At 33.8% G+C, this 15,655-nt stretch overlaps 3 protein-coding genes and 1 long non-coding RNA gene across 4 annotated transcripts; 1 reads left to right on the top strand and 3 right to left on the bottom strand.

Annotated features, from left to right (window-relative positions):
- Positions 1-1,072: 1,072 nt before the first annotated feature.
- On the bottom strand, positions 1,073-5,807 carry LOC109131168 (uncharacterized). The gene is made up of 5 exons (XM_019241844.2): positions 5,419-5,807; positions 4,343-5,292; positions 2,925-4,262; positions 1,741-2,817; positions 1,073-1,653 (listed from the first exon to the last, which is right to left on the bottom strand). Exons 1-5 carry the CDS (start codon positions 5,805-5,807, stop codon positions 1,073-1,075), a joined length of 4,335 nt encoding a protein of 1,444 aa, XP_019097389.2.
- Positions 5,808-8,240: 2,433 nt separating this feature from the next.
- Positions 8,241-9,536, bottom strand: LOC109131169 (uncharacterized). Its single transcript, XM_019241845.2, has 6 exons — positions 9,402-9,536; positions 9,007-9,277; positions 8,813-8,927; positions 8,573-8,715; positions 8,385-8,469; positions 8,241-8,301 (listed from the first exon to the last, which is right to left on the bottom strand). The coding sequence occupies exons 1-6, from the start codon at positions 9,534-9,536 to the stop codon at positions 8,241-8,243; spliced, it is 810 nt and encodes a 269-aa protein (XP_019097390.1).
- A 658-nt stretch (positions 9,537-10,194) lies between these two features.
- On the bottom strand, positions 10,195-13,420 carry LOC109131170 (replication protein A 70 kDa DNA-binding subunit B-like). The gene is made up of 11 exons (XM_087503804.1): positions 13,401-13,420; positions 12,450-12,621; positions 12,112-12,403; positions 11,936-12,032; positions 11,723-11,847; positions 11,519-11,603; positions 11,301-11,433; positions 11,026-11,153; positions 10,790-10,913; positions 10,490-10,702; positions 10,195-10,401 (listed from the first exon to the last, which is right to left on the bottom strand). Exons 1-11 carry the CDS (start codon positions 13,418-13,420, stop codon positions 10,195-10,197), a joined length of 1,596 nt encoding a protein of 531 aa, XP_087359930.1.
- A 3-nt stretch (positions 13,421-13,423) lies between these two features.
- LOC104770450 (uncharacterized) lies at positions 13,424-14,489 on the top strand. Its single transcript, XR_764555.2, has 3 exons — positions 13,424-13,685; positions 13,919-13,976; positions 14,065-14,489. It is a non-coding gene; the product is annotated as an uncharacterized LOC104770450 (long non-coding RNA).
- The last annotated feature ends 1,166 nt before the right edge of the window (positions 14,490-15,655 follow it).

A 15,655-nucleotide genomic window follows, 5' to 3' on the forward strand; every position in this document is an offset into this window, starting at 1 on the left:
GATGTTGATTTCAGCTTTAGATATCACGGTGTTCTGTAGACATAATCATACACTAACATATGTTCTTTATATGTTTACAACTCTTGTGTAGACAGATACTTATAAGATCAACAATTACAGTCAACTAAAAGCAAAGGGAGATAACGTCCTAAACTGGTTAGTAACATGCCAATTTTTTTTGCCTTTATTTTCTAAATTAGACTTTCGAGGAATTGTCATGTGTTTACACATTCACGAAAACAAAACCAAAACCAGTTTTAAATAAATCAAAACAGCATTAAGATGTTTTTAACCTACTATTCTCTGTTCAGAACTCAGTATAATACTACATATGAAGCAAATTTTTTTAGTCCCTTTCAACTGTTGTTCAATTCGTAAGTGTATATAAGTTCGAATTTAGAATCTAAATTTTAGTAAAGAGGGTTATATCGATATATTCAATCCACTCTATTACAATCTGTCCTTAAATCCGATTTTTAGGGTCTCTGTTTTGAAATTTTTTATAATAAGATGAATTCAGATCTTAACCAATTTATCTCTTACAGGTGACAACTGGGGTTGGTAAAGTATAATGATTCAACACCAAAGCAAGATAAGTTTGAGTTTGATTTCGTTTACATAAATTATAATATTCTGTAAACTTCCTCATTCAATAATATATGTTCTATCCATGTGTTCAACGTTTCTGCAGAAAGCTGGACTTATAAATCAAAAATTACAGTCAAATAAAAGGAAACACCTCTGACATCTTACTCGGTTAGTTACATGGCTCTCTGTTTTTGGCTTTGTTTGGTAAATCATTTTATGAATGAATGGTCGTTTGTATACAAATAACGAACAGAAAACAAAATCTAAATCTAAACCTAGAAATTAAAACAGCATTCTTTTGTTTTATATGGTCTATGCTTAGTTCAGATAACAGTATAATACGAAATATTAAGTATATTAAGTAAATTTCTTCAAATACGAAACAAACCAAACATCCCCAAAATGTTTTACTAATAGAAGACTGCAAAAACAAAATTCACCCTTGAAATTAAAAAATTTAAAACAACAAACACCAAACCAGACCTTACTTCCATAGATTTTGAAAAATTTCCTTGAACACAACATTCATCGTTTGCTTTGTTGTCCCTCCATCTTTATCTAAGATAAGCACTTTCAAACCCTTCTTCGATGTAACCCTAGAAAGGGCCACATATAACTGGCCATGAGAAAACACTGGTCGAGGTAGAAAAAGACCAACTTCTTCGAGTGATTGTCCTTGACTCTTGTTTATAGTCATCGCAAAAGCTACAGACAATGGAAATTGTCTTCTTCTCATCCGGAAAGGAAGTTTAGTATCAGTCGGTTTAATTAAAACCTTTGGAATTAACACTTTATCTCCAACTCTTTCACCGGTAATAACACAAGCTTCTAGGACATTAATCCCCATCTGAGTAATCTGCAATCGTGTACCGTTGCATAAACCACCTTTAGGATCTATATTTCTCAGTAACATTACAGGAGCACCAATCTTAAGACGAAGACTGTGATTTGGCAACCCTGAGAGCTTTATACTATTTAAGAAGTCTGAACTGAAAACAGGGTTGTTTAATGATTCGCTGTCCTGAGGATCGATACTATCAGCACTTAAGTACACCATTTCTTCACCTGTATAGATATATGATCACGTTATTATTGTATTTAACTAACATCAGAAAAACTAAAAATTTTCCTGATTTAAAAGTAGAAACTAACCTTGGAGCTTCTCAAGCAGTCTTTCATTGATGGTGTTAACATCACTATTTGTTGGACATAAAATAGCTCTTGTTTGGAAAAACTTCGGATCTGTTTTTGTATGCAACTTTTCCAAATCACCATATACGGCCCTACTTATGGAATCAATAGGATCAACTACATCTCTTATTAGCAATTCTTCTGGAATATCAATAAGAGCTTCCCCATCGTTTGATTCGGGAATTTTCCCATCTCCAACAGCTAGAATCCAATCAGAAAACTCCTTTATATTCCTTGCTTCAATCTCTGTCATATTCTTTGACATAAGCCGCATATTCTTCGTCAAAGACAGAACCTTACAATGTTCCCATAGATACGAAGAGTTCAATGAAGCTAGAACAATCTGAGCCCTACCAGCACCATTTATTACAGGTAATACCTGCCTGAAGTCACCTCCAAATACAACTACTTTTCCACCAAACGGCTTGTTGTCTGCATTTCTCATTATATCAGATAAACTTCTATCCAGATTCTCAAAACAATATCTGCTCATCATTGGTGCTTCGTCCCATATGATGAGAGACGCTTCTTTCAACATCTTAGCCAAATCTGAAGTAGGATTGATATTACAGGTTGTAAAATCATCAGGATTTATAGGGATACAAAACCTTGAGTGTGCAAGCCTTCCACCCTCTAACAGCAAAGAAGCTATACCACTTGAGGCAACATTTATAGCTATCAATCCCCTGTATCTAACAGCTGCAGAAAGAGTTTTCCACATAAAAGTCTTTCCTGTTCCACCAAAACCGTAAACAAAAAAGACTCCTCCACAATCATTTAAAACAGCTACCATTATCTCATCATATATTGCCCTTTGCTCAGACGTCATCAACTCTACCCAATCATCATGTTTTTCTTTCAATTCATCACGATTGTAGTTCTTCTCCTCTATTATATAACGATTGGAATGATCTAAACCTATGCTGTTTGGCTTTGGCATTTCTTCAATTTCTTTCAGAGTTCCACCATTGCATAACAATATCTCTTCAATTTCTTGAAGCGTATAATTCTTCTTCTCCTCATCTGTTAAATTTAAATCTGCAATATCATAAATAAATGGAAATATAATTAGTTTCTTAGTTTTTGCGAACCATAGATACGGATGAGATTATCAAACAATAATTCTTTTTGCTATAATTCGAAACCTGGATTATTGTATTTTTCTCTTTTCTTAGCTTCAATGTCTTCTGATAAAAAATGCCATGTTTCTTCCCACACATGTAGTGGCCTTGATAAACAACAATCTAGAAGCATCATAGCAAAAAGATTCCGAAGTTGATCTCCAAAAAACCAGAAGCTTGCTTCAATAATACTGTCGATATAAGCTTGGTCGTCTTCTAAAATACCTCGAGCCCAACATGCTTTTTTGTATGTATCATACACAACGCCTCTATATGTCCTGATATCTTCATCAGTTTTGGGACCTCTAACGATTCCAAGAAGGATTCTCATATAATATTCCGCTTCCATTCTATGTGGAACATAATTGATCCTTCCAATAGCAAATCCCCTCTGCCTTACTTTCCATTGTTTATTTTTACCATCCCAAGTAAAGTATTTAGGAATTTCTGCATAAGTAAGCGTTCTAGCAAATGCATTAACCTTATTCAGATTTAGGTAGGCCATGAACATAGAATCGACATTAGCTCTTCTGTCAAGTACATCTTTAATCTTCTCCTTCTCTTTATAAAAAACTGGTTGCTTCCCTGGTGGATGAAATGGAAGTTTCATGACTGCTATACTTCTATACTGTATTGGAAACTTGAAAAGCCTCCACGCTGCTTCAGAAGCTGAAACATATCTACAAAATAAAAAAATATAAATATTAGTAAAGAAAAAAAATACTAAAGAAAGGCAAATAGGAGTCTGTGATTCGAACCTGCAATCAAAGTATTCCTTTATTTCATCCTTTTTTGTTTTCTCACCATCTGCAACATTGTTACTCCCAGCTTCAGTCTCATTCGTATCTGTAGTTTTCTTTTTAGGTTCTAGAACAACTGCAACACGGTCTTGCCCTTTGTTAATATACTTAAATAAGTACTTTATTGAACCGGATTGGTTGCACCACTCAACATTGATGTGAGCACGATATCGCAATGATAGGATACGATTGTAAGGAACAACATATCTGTTATCACACTTCAGTGAACCTTTCTCAACAAAATTAGAAGATGCTCGCCTTCTATAGATTGGATATCCGTCTTTACAAACTGAAGTTTCTTCAACACTCTCTTTTGGGTAAAACTTAGAACACTTTCCATCCACCATACACGGAGAATTTATATTTGCCGCACCACAAGGTCCATGAATCATACAATCCTTAACAACGGTGTATAGTTCAGGATCTTCATCCTTATCTGGTATCTCAGCTGAGATTATTTTGTTAATGTCATCAGCTGTTGGCAATTTACAGCTTGGATCCATGAATAACAAAATATGAGCATGAGGAAGACCCCGCTTCTGGAATTCAACCGTGTACATAGCTGCATTTTATTAAAAAACATGAATTAGAAAATGTATGTGAAAGATTGCGCAGAAAAACGGGTTCAATCAATATTCTTACCAGCTATAGTCTTCCCTAGGAGATGGTCTTCCGTTAAATCTTTCATCAAAGAATCAAGTTTAATTTTGAAGATACGACACATAATGTCTGGTCTATCATCAGAATTAAGCTTCCGCTTTTTCAAATACCTTGTTACTTCTGGCCACTTAGGGTTACATGTAAATGTAATGAATAAGTCAGGAAAGCCGTACTGTTTACATGTAGCCATTGCATCATAATAACTATGCAACATATACCGAGGTCCACCAGTAAAAGAGGCTGGTATTCGAACTTCCTTTCCTTGCTCTTCCATGCTATTTGTTCCAGCCTCTGCTGCAGCTTGAATTGATGCATAGTTATCACAACGGATATTAGACTGATTATATTTGATATAGGACAACCTGTTTGATTCTAAAGTCGTGTATGCATCAACCAAAAATTGTTGGAAAAGGCGCTTAGACCGAAGTAGAGTCTGAGCCTCGTTTTCTCTTTCTTGGATTCTGAAAGCAAACCACTGCCGCATTGAAATAAATTTTTTTTCTTCATCTTTCTGATTACCTTTTAAACACTTCTCAATTCCAACTCTGAAACCATCTTCACCATATGGAAAAATAAGAGGATACTGTAGTGCCAAGTAAGCAACATGAACTTCACTAATTCTTTGTAATCTGCCAGAGCTTTTTTCTTGTACAATAATATCACGTCCGGGCATCTCAGGATGAAAATCACCTGGGATCAATGCAGCTACTTCTGATGATGTTGGCATAGAATAGGTTCTGCCATCTTTACCTACACGATCACTTACAATCCGCATGTGCAACTTCGCATTCTCATCAGCAGCAAACTTATCTTTAGCTTGCCTAAATGACTCAACATAGGGATTAACTTCATCCAGCAGTCGAATAAGTTTTGCAATTAGTTCTTTTCGTATACTTTGTCTACCTTTAAGACTTCCGGACTGCTTCCCCTTGCTGTGCATAATAATAAAATAACGCACAATTAGTACAATTAAAAAAATACACAATTTAAATCAAGGTTGATCATGTAGAATACGATAATTCGTTAGATAGTATTTTTATTAACAATAAGCACAATACCTCAATATTGATGATCTATTCTCAATCTCATTATCTGTGTCAACGATATAGAGCTGGGAAAATTTAGCATAGTCACCATCTTCGGGCTTCAAACTACCAATTTTGTGAAAATTCTGGCCATGTAATTGAAATTGCTTAGGACCTTTACCCTTTTCAACTGAACGATCTACTTGACCACCAAGAGAAGTAAATGCAAAAAGCATATTATAAGCCCTGATATTCTCACGAAAATGCCTGCTAAGCGGATCATCCTTACTAAGCAATTCCCTTATAAGTTCAGGTGCTTCTTTGAGAAGTGGTAGTTTAACGGTTCCTTGTAAGCAACATAATGAAAATTTCGGCTTTCTTGACCTTCTGCGTTTGTTTATTCGCTCATCATACCACATCATTGCACCACAGTAAGAACACTTGAATGTTGGGTCACCATGGTCTACATACTTTTCATCTGACACTGTATTTCCATTAAGAAGATACAACTATTAGAAGACTGCTACAGGAAATTATAAACATTTGATTTATGTAAACGACTAACCTTTGTCCACTTTTGCTCTTGAACATCGACCCCTTGCATTTAATTCCGTGATTCTACTAATTCCGGGAGATCGAACTTTAAAACCTTTATGACGCCTATTATATGTACCACAAATCTTCTCAAGAGTAATCCTATTCCTTGTGCCAATTGAATGATCACTATCAGTTTCTGAAAGATCTGAATCATTATCTTCTAGACTACTCACATCAAAGTGTTGTTCATTATCTGAGTGGTCATCTCCTGTAATATAATTGTAATTGATTTCACTTAAAAAAAGGACAATTGTCATTAAAAAAAAAACATACAATTTATTCAACAATACCTCCTGTACACGAAAGATCATCATTTTGATGAGAATAGACTTCCAGATTAGGAACCGATGTTATTTTTTCCTTTCTTGCCCCTTGGACATATTGTTGTAATGGTGAATCTGAAAGGAATTCAATATATTTAGAATGTACTATTTTATTATTCAGTTAATTATTCTCAATCAAAATAATAAGCTAAACCTGAAAAATTTGTGTCTCTTAATGCAGTATGACTTGTCGCTGGAAGGTGTGGCTTCTGTCTTCTACTACTATCTGGTATGTTTGTAATATCTTGTAAAATCTTACGTGAGCATTTCTTTAGCTTTCGCTCAAGAATCTTCCTTGTAGTTTTTTTGGTACGAACAGTTTCTGTGAGTATAAATGCAGCTTCATAAAATTTTAACTATATATCTTATAAATAAACATAGGAACTGTTATTAAGTAAAAACACATACCTTGTGAAATAGCACTTTCAGGAGACACAGTTTGTTCAGTTATAGTTGCTTTTGTTGGTTTTGGGTTAATATGAGCTGTGCACAATAGAAATACAAAACGTTATAGGAAAGGTTCTTTGTAGTGGGGTTTTTTAAGAAACTGTCAATACGCCTCCTTGATTACCTTTTAAAGATTTATTCCTCAAGTTGTCGACAAAATTGCTAGTTCCTAGTCTAGAATATGATTGTCTTATATTCACTGCAGACAGGGGGGAGTTTTCTTGTTCGTCGATCATTCTAACTGCACATATTAGAACAATAGATTTACTTAGTAATTCACAGGTAAAAATATTTGAAATGGATAGATATGGGATTAAAGGGAGTTTTCTACAAATAGGGTTCTAATTTTTTTTGGATTTTACATTTCTGAGATTGCTTTCGTATGGATGATATGAATTCATGACTTCCAGGAGATGAGTACGATTGGTTTACTATGACGGGTGTGAGATTTTCACAATGTTCGATTACAGCTGGTACCGACTCTGCGAATGTATGTTGTAAATTTTATTTCTTTTAACAATGTAAACATATGTATTTTTTTTCAAAATAGAATACGACTAACCTGCCGAATACATTTTAGGTAGTCCTCTTTCAAGCTGTGTAGTGGCAGGAGTATGTTGGAAGCAAATGTCTTCATCTACAATGGTAACTCCTTGACTCAAACTTTCTAGTATTGGAACATGTGTAAAACCATTGTTTTCATCTAATCCCGGGAAAGCTTCTGCAGGATAATATTACACGACAAAGTAAATTGTGTGAAAGAATAATTGCTTTACAGATAAGTTTGGTAAGTTACTACCTGCATATCTGGGAATAATACTACTTCTGGTTGGATCAATGGATTCATCTATAATAATAGGCGTCAAGTTTGTTATGTCACTGAAAATCCGCCCAAAAACGCCTTTTACATTCACCAGATTTTGATTATTTGATTTCTCGGTTTGAGCTGAATTCGAACATATTCTTTTAGTCGGTTGTTTTTCTTGATCAACTATTTGTTCAAACAACCCTCTCTTGCTCTTCATTACTTTTTTTGTATAGCAAAATGTGTTTACAATAATTTACTGATATTTTTTTAAGAAAAACTCAAATGAAGAGTTGGTACCATTGCTTGTAAAAAGATTACTTGTATATGAATTTGAGATTTTGTAAGGTTCTGGTACCGATATTTTATCCGGTAATTTTGCTAATGTTTTAATGTGGTAAATCTTTTAGATTTTAAATTACCTTTTACATTTATATGTGTGAGTTAACAATTTCGGTCCTCCTTGGGTGCAGGTACTATAAATTCTACATGAATTATGACCGTAATCTTCGCCAAGATAAAAGGTATGTAAACAAACTCCTAAATTAAAGGACTAACTATTTAATTTCAATAATAATAGTTGAAAGCTTTCGGTCCAAATAGAAAATATACTAAAATATAATTGAAAACGTTAAACATCAATTACATAAATAAAGATTCTAAAAGGGATACTTCAAATTAATTTAAAAGTTTTGCTCAACAACCTCCATAAAGACTTCATCTTCTTCTGAGTCTTCAAGTCCACTATAATGAGGAAATAAGAATGGTTAGCAGTCAAAATTTATATGTTTACGATATATGATGATTAAATGACTAAACAAACAAACCTGTAATTTTTCCTGTCGATTTCTGCGAATTCTTTGTCAAAGAAGCATCTTGAAGAGCCAGAATCAGACATTAAGCAATTTTGAGCTACGATTGTAATATTTTAGAAAATATTAATTGTAAATACTTGGAGAAATTTATAAGTTACAAACACTTTAATTTAGGTAAGATACATGAAAAAAAAACTAACCTTGGAATGTAGCGTATCGCCAGAAACGTAGAACACAAAGGATTGACCCATTAACATAATTGATATCAGATACCCTTCTAGACCAGTTCTTTACAAAGTCATCACACGTTTTTCCTATTGCAACACATTTCATAATCCTCCCACTAACAGAGTTTTAAGAACAGATGTATACTTTGCCTGGTTAGGATATCACGGATTATACAAAACATAGAAGAATCTTTAAAATGTTTTGTAAATTACCTGGCATCTTTTAGTTTGAAAATGACCATATTTGCTTCAGATTCACATCCACTATCCTTGTCCATATAATGTATCTTTGCAATCGGAGTTACATCCATGAGAACTCCACATGCATCTAGATAAAAACATGAATAAAACTTTTCAGTAATAAGTAAATATATCAAAGGGATAAAACCTAATAATCGGCAACATACCAACAACCCGTTTCTTATCAGCTTCTGTTGCATTCGCAATCTGTGTTGCTGAAGTAAAATCAAAGAACTGACTTGTCGATTTTGGACCAACAGGATCCATTGTTGTTTTAGGAATAAAAATGAGATGAAAAGGGTGAACTGAGTATGGATTCGACTTTGGAATCACATCAACCTTGAAGAAGTTCAAAAGGTACCATTCACCTTCTTTGAGCCATCTCTTAAATTTCTCTTTATACTTGATCGGAGGTATAGAAGCATCAATTCTAGATCCCTGGGATAAAATAAAAATAGAAAGAAACTTTAATCAATTTACAAACAATGGAATTACAAAAACTGTGAGAGAAGGTTTATAGAAGATCACGGACAATAAAAAAACAAAACAAAAGATAGCATACCTTCTCATCTGCGAGAATCATTTCAACAGAATTCTCTTTTCCTTTCCAAATACTCAGAATCTTGACAAAAATAGTCCACTTTGTCTTCCTTGATGAATCTAAAGTAATATCTTCAAAAAAGGACCGATGAGACATGGTGAATTTTTTTCTGAAACTTTTGATATTCGAAACTTTTCGCTTTCCTGTGGTTTTAAGTTTTTTTCTCAAAACTTAACACTGACTGTCTATTTATATAGAGATTGAGTGAAAAGTTTCTCAAAGTCATTTACTACTTCTAATAAATAACGACTGCCTCTTCTAAATTATATAGAGATATAAAACCTAGCAATTTTAATTTTATCTCTTCTTTCAATTTTGGTTTAAACTGATTTTGATTGACAGATTGATAGCTGTAACTTTTTAAGTAACCAAGATGGTTGCTATTGGTTTACTTATATCAATTATCAACAAACCTACTTTTTACTATTTGGTCTTCAGCTTTTCGTGTAATTTCAAATATACAATAATTATATATATATATATATATATATATATATATATTTATAATTAGATTTCTGAGTTATTAAAGTTGTTTAAAAATTAAAATAAATCTCGAAAATAAAGAAATCATCCTTTCTTATTATTGAGAAAACAGAAATAAAATATTCTGACCAGTTTCATCACACTGGATCAATTCTTCGAAAAATGAAACTCCAAAAACTTGCAAACAACTTGAAAATCCTTAACATTTAAAAAAAAACGCAACCCTTATTCTTTTTTTCTTTAACGAAGTAGTCGAGAAATTTTCCATTGCTCACGGCTTCTTTTTCTTTTCCTCATTCACCATCTCTGCCTTCGTCAGCTTCTCCTGCTTAATCTGGACCACCTTGATGTTGTCAAGACACAGCTTCTTTGTAGTAGAGGAACTATCATTAGGGAAGTCTTTATCAGGACTTGAACGCTTTGACGATGGAGTCATGAAGTCAGAGACTTCCTGACCGCTGGTCAAGCACAAGCTAGCCTATCACAAAAAAATAGTCTCAAATTTTAGGGTTTGTGAATATCAGCTATACACATTTTGTTAATTTCATTGAGTTGTAAAATGAAACCTGATATCCGGTGCTATCATCGGGAGGATTATCCCCACCGTGTGAATCATCATTAAGATCATCATCCGGTACACCATCATTAACCAGCACCCTTGACACCTTGTAGATATCCAACTCATTCCACAAATTTTCACTTTCAACACTCACAAGAAATTGGAATGTTTTTCCGACCAAATTCTTGATATCATCTGGCAAGTTGTCAGGATCTTCCATCTATAATTATTAAAAAGTAGTATTTTAGATAGTATACTTTGTAAAACTCGGTTATTAAGTCGAGTATATGGTAATTATATCAAATACCTCATAAAATGGACCATCAATGAGTGAGTTTGCTGAGCAGCCTACAATCTCTGTGGCCATGCTATCAAAGAGCATCAACTTCAACTCACCAGAATTATCCATAACGTTAACATGTAGTTTGTACCTAAGACCATAACGTTCAAAGATGAGTATGGAGATTATACACCTATAATTGTGTATAATTTGATAAAATATTTTCAATGTGTATACCTTGCGAGAACATTAGTAACATGTACTCGACACCCATCACACCAGAACTAGGGTTTCTTTGCAGTTGAGACAGAACCATTGGTGATTGTGTTGATAGGTGTAACCTTCTTGTTACACCTTTTGCACGAAATATAGTACCAAGCCCAATCACAATCTATGGCATAAATAGTACATATCAATTTGACCTTTCCTTCCTACACATATGTATATATTCGAATTAGGAAAACACTGATATAATTTGAAAGAAAAAAATTATAATTTTAATATTTTTAACACACTGATACATCTCCCTTGGCATTACCTCAGTCATATCCAAGATAGCTTGTATGTTCCTCCTTGGGAAGTTCTGGTAGACCTCGCCTACATTTGCTAACTGCAGATTATTCCTTGGTCTCCTCTCAATTAAGGTAATAGCAAGCCCATCATTTGGCAACCTAACATTTATATGTTGAGTAGGGCTGGAAAAACCCAATATACACTAAGCATAACATGGTTTTAAATATATGTAGTTAAACTTACTTATTCTGCCACTCTAGGATGTCTGCATAGTCGGGATTAATTACCACCACAGATGCATTGAAAGCATTGGAGATACTCCTCTTCTCTATAAGAGTTAAACACATTGAAAATTTTATAGGTCCCAAGTGGTTAGTACTTACAACATTGCGGTTTTTTAAGCAAAACAATACTAATCTATGATAAGGTTGAATGATTAAGACTTACCATTGTAAGTCTTGATTTTCGCAAATCTCACCAGACAAATAACACGTGCTTGAGCATCAGGATCACAAGCACTATGCACTTGCTCAGCAAATGTACCCCACAAAGTGCATGGTAGTCTATCATCACTAATAAAACAACGCACAATTAAAATATGTTATGAATGTTAAGATAACAAATGTTTTCAGGCATTTCGTATTTAGAATAAAATGCTACCTCTCATCACGAAGCTCAAAACTGATCTTCTTAGTGGGTCTGTTGTTGACATCGATGGTTTCGATCTCCCCAACATTCACAATTTGACCAACAATATCTGATGAATGATGTTATTGAATTAGCAAATTTATTAGGTTTCTTTAAACATTCGAAATGGTAAAATTAAAATAACTCACCAATAAGATGGTTTTCATTCAGGTTGCCGGACAGGACAGAAACAAATGGGGACAGAGTTAAATACGGATCATCAGACACAGAGTCCATCCTATTGACAATGGTTTGAGTGATGAAAGACATCTTGTAACGATGGGCAGTAGGCTTGAATTGACGAGTGGCGATACTCAAACCAAAGTTCTCGACAGTTCTCCATTGACCGGTCACGACCTTGTTTTCAAAACGACTGATCAAATCCTTCTTGACAGAAGCGTGAATCTTCGTCCCCTGGTAAAAGAAGTTATTAGGTACATTGTAGTTGCATTACAAATATTAGAATTAGAGGTCAATGATGGGAGACATAAGTATTTATACTTACTTGGACATCTGAGAGCACCTTATCGAAAGTTTCACCAAACCTTGTTGAGTAGGTCTTCCATGAATGAAGAACCCTTACTTGGACCTTCCAAGAAGTCTTGTAAGGCTTAACGTCTCGAAGGTAAGCGTAAGCTGCAGCCACTGATAGTTGCTTACTGAATTTTGCTTGAGAAATGATTTTTGCTTGATGAGTTTTGAATGTGTTTGATGTTGTATTATTTATAGTGGTTGAGTGTTCTAGGGTATCGTATAGGTTTTGCTTTGATAATTGCGTGATTTTTTGGTTATGATTAGGATTATATTATGTATCTGATAGAATTTGCTTTCAATGTTGATTGATACTCAGGGGCCAAAAAGATTATGCAGAGAGATTTGAGGGCGGGATTGATTGAGAAGATTTTGTGTGAGTAGTTACCAAAAAAAATTCAAAGGAATATTCTTCAGGTTTATTGTCGAGCCTGACAATATTGGGCTAATGGACAATTTTAAAAACTTCTTTGTATTGCTAATATGGCCGATTTAGTATGAAATTGGCCCAAACAAAGGATGAAACCAGGGTCCTTTTAAAAAACACGCGGATCTTAGCTGTTTGGGTCGGGTAATTTTTTTAAAAATGATTTCGGACACATTTGCCCTGTTTAATTTATCGATTCCTACTCCTTTTAAATGTATTCAGTGGCAATTGCTGTAAATACTTGTAGGATTTCAGGCATTTTCAAAAATGTACTCCTCTTTTAATTATAAGAAGATAGTATTATCTTTCTTGGTCGATAATTTCGTTTAAAATAATTGAAATGATCAAGAGTTGACTCTTTTTTTAAGTTATTAATTTTTATGAAAGAATTTCTGATAGCAACCACAAAACTTAAAATTATGTCTCCAAATATAGTTACAAAAATTTTGAATATAAAAATCTAAAATGGATAACAGTTACCATATGGAATCCACATGCATATCGTAGTTCACTATCAAATTCAAATACATAATCTCTGAAGACTCGGTAATTAAAAAGGATATAATTCTCTTAAGATCCTCTTTGTTAGGTTGGCAAAAAAAAACTGATATTCAAAGTTGAGTGAAGTGTTATCGGATAAACAAATCTCCTCTAGACATCTTATCTGCAGTCTCCTCAAAATCTAACGGTTAAGACAATGGATCTTATCCCTCAGCAACCCAGTTTCCACAATCCCTCATCCGACCAAGATCTCCCTAATCACGGGTTTGTTAGCTTTTTTTCTCTCTCTTAAACTCTAAGAAACGATGATAGCTTGTGTTTGCCATTATTGTATCACTACTGGTTACTTGTGTTGAGTTCAAGTTCTTGGTTGCTTGTGTTGTGTAACATGTTAATTAATTTGTGCGCTGGGCCTTTTTCTTGCGATCCAAGTTAGTGGAAATTTGCACATAACCTTTTAAGAGTCTAACGAATAATCTTTTTTGTTGTTAATGCAGAACTTCCAGTTGCTAGGAGAAATTCACTTCACAGGTTCTTGGCGAAGAGAATACATAGGTATGCACAAAAAAAATTTATAATGCCCTAATTTCTCAACTTTTGTGGTTTTTAATAATTTTGGTAACTAATCTAATTTGATTTTAAGGTGTGGAGGACGAGTACCATATCATAATAACTCCGGTAGTCACTTGGGAACCGTGTCTCAGTCACGGCTTGAAAGCAAGTGGTGGTTGGGGTTGGCACCTGCGGCATCTCAGCTACCTCAATAGTAATATTTTCTTTCTTTTATGAAAACGAGATTATATGTGTCTTATGGTCCGATCAACTCTTCTCGCGGATCTGAGACCTTAAAACAAAATAAATTTTGGTAGCAATTCATTTCTTAGATCTTGTTTGAATTAGTCAGATTTGGGCCAGAGAAAACCATGATTTTTCCTTGGTTTTTCTTAGACGCAAATCGGTAATGAGTTTAGATAGTATCCTTGTTTGTTTTTTAGTTTTTTTTGGTTGAGACTTGTTAGAAACAGGATACCATTTCCGTTTTATAAGACGACCACCATGAGTTGATGATTTGTTTTGGTTACAAAATTGTATCCATAATAATTTAATTGTACTTTTGGGTTCTTTTGATTTTGATTTCGGTTTGAAACTTATCGGTTAATTAGCTCTGTCCTGATTTATGATTATTTTATTTGAGATTATTAAGTATCATCTTCATATCTCAGTAAATATATATTTTTCAAAGATATCTCTCAGTAATTACTATTTTGTCCTATAATCATGCTTAGAGTTTTATAAGTTAGGATAATGTTGACTCCTGCTGTAGCAAAACAACATATTTGTAAGTTGTGAGATTGACGGCTTGGGTTCCTTAAGCTCCAAACTCAATTCTGAGAAAGAAACATGCATGTTAATTTACCTAATTTCACATAACTTCCCAAATTTTTTTGGTTAAGGATTAAATCAGAACAAATATGTGAATCAAATAAAACTGTTAACCTGAGCGAGAGACGAGAAAAGCAGAGAGATCATATACGAAAATTATCACGAATAAATTATTTAGATAATAAAAGGAATTAATACTCTGTCTATATGACATTTTATGTGCCGAATCACGAGTAGGTGACAACAAGTGGCAAATCACGTAAAGTAGTGACTATATCAGAATTATGGGATAATAATTAATAACGGATTTAAGAAGTCCGCGTGATTATGTTTTTTTTTTTCTTACACTCATTTGCAGACGCATTTTTTTCTATTTGAGGATTTAGTGTCTAACGGTAGTTTTCTAATTTATATCACATGCAGCTAGCTACGATGACTTCTATGAATATATACACATCTCAAAATTTCATATTCCCAATAAATATTAACCATCAAAAGTCAAAACTGTATAGTTTAAACACAAGCAAAAGAAAACCATAAAAGACTAACATATTAATGGACCCAAAAGCTTGAGTATTGGGTAGGAGACTCGATTCGGATACGAACAAAGACATATTAAAAATTGATGCATGCAAGTCAATTTTAGTGAAAGGACCACAAAGAAATTAGGTTTTGTCTTCTTCTTCTTCTTCTTCTTCTTCCTGTTTATATAATAACCAATAATAAATTAAGACTTTTGTGGTAGGCCCTTACCACTCAGCAATGATGTCCCTCTTTTGGGCTTATTCTCAGTGCTGGCTTCTTCCGTATGGGTCAATTTTATTTTTTACTATTTATTTTCTTTTAGTATT

The sequence above is a fragment of the Camelina sativa genome, chromosome 20 (assembly GCF_030686135.1).
Source record: "Camelina sativa cultivar CO46 ecotype springtype chromosome 20, ASM3068613v1".
Lineage (NCBI taxonomy): Eukaryota > Viridiplantae > Streptophyta > Magnoliopsida > Brassicales > Brassicaceae > Camelina > Camelina sativa.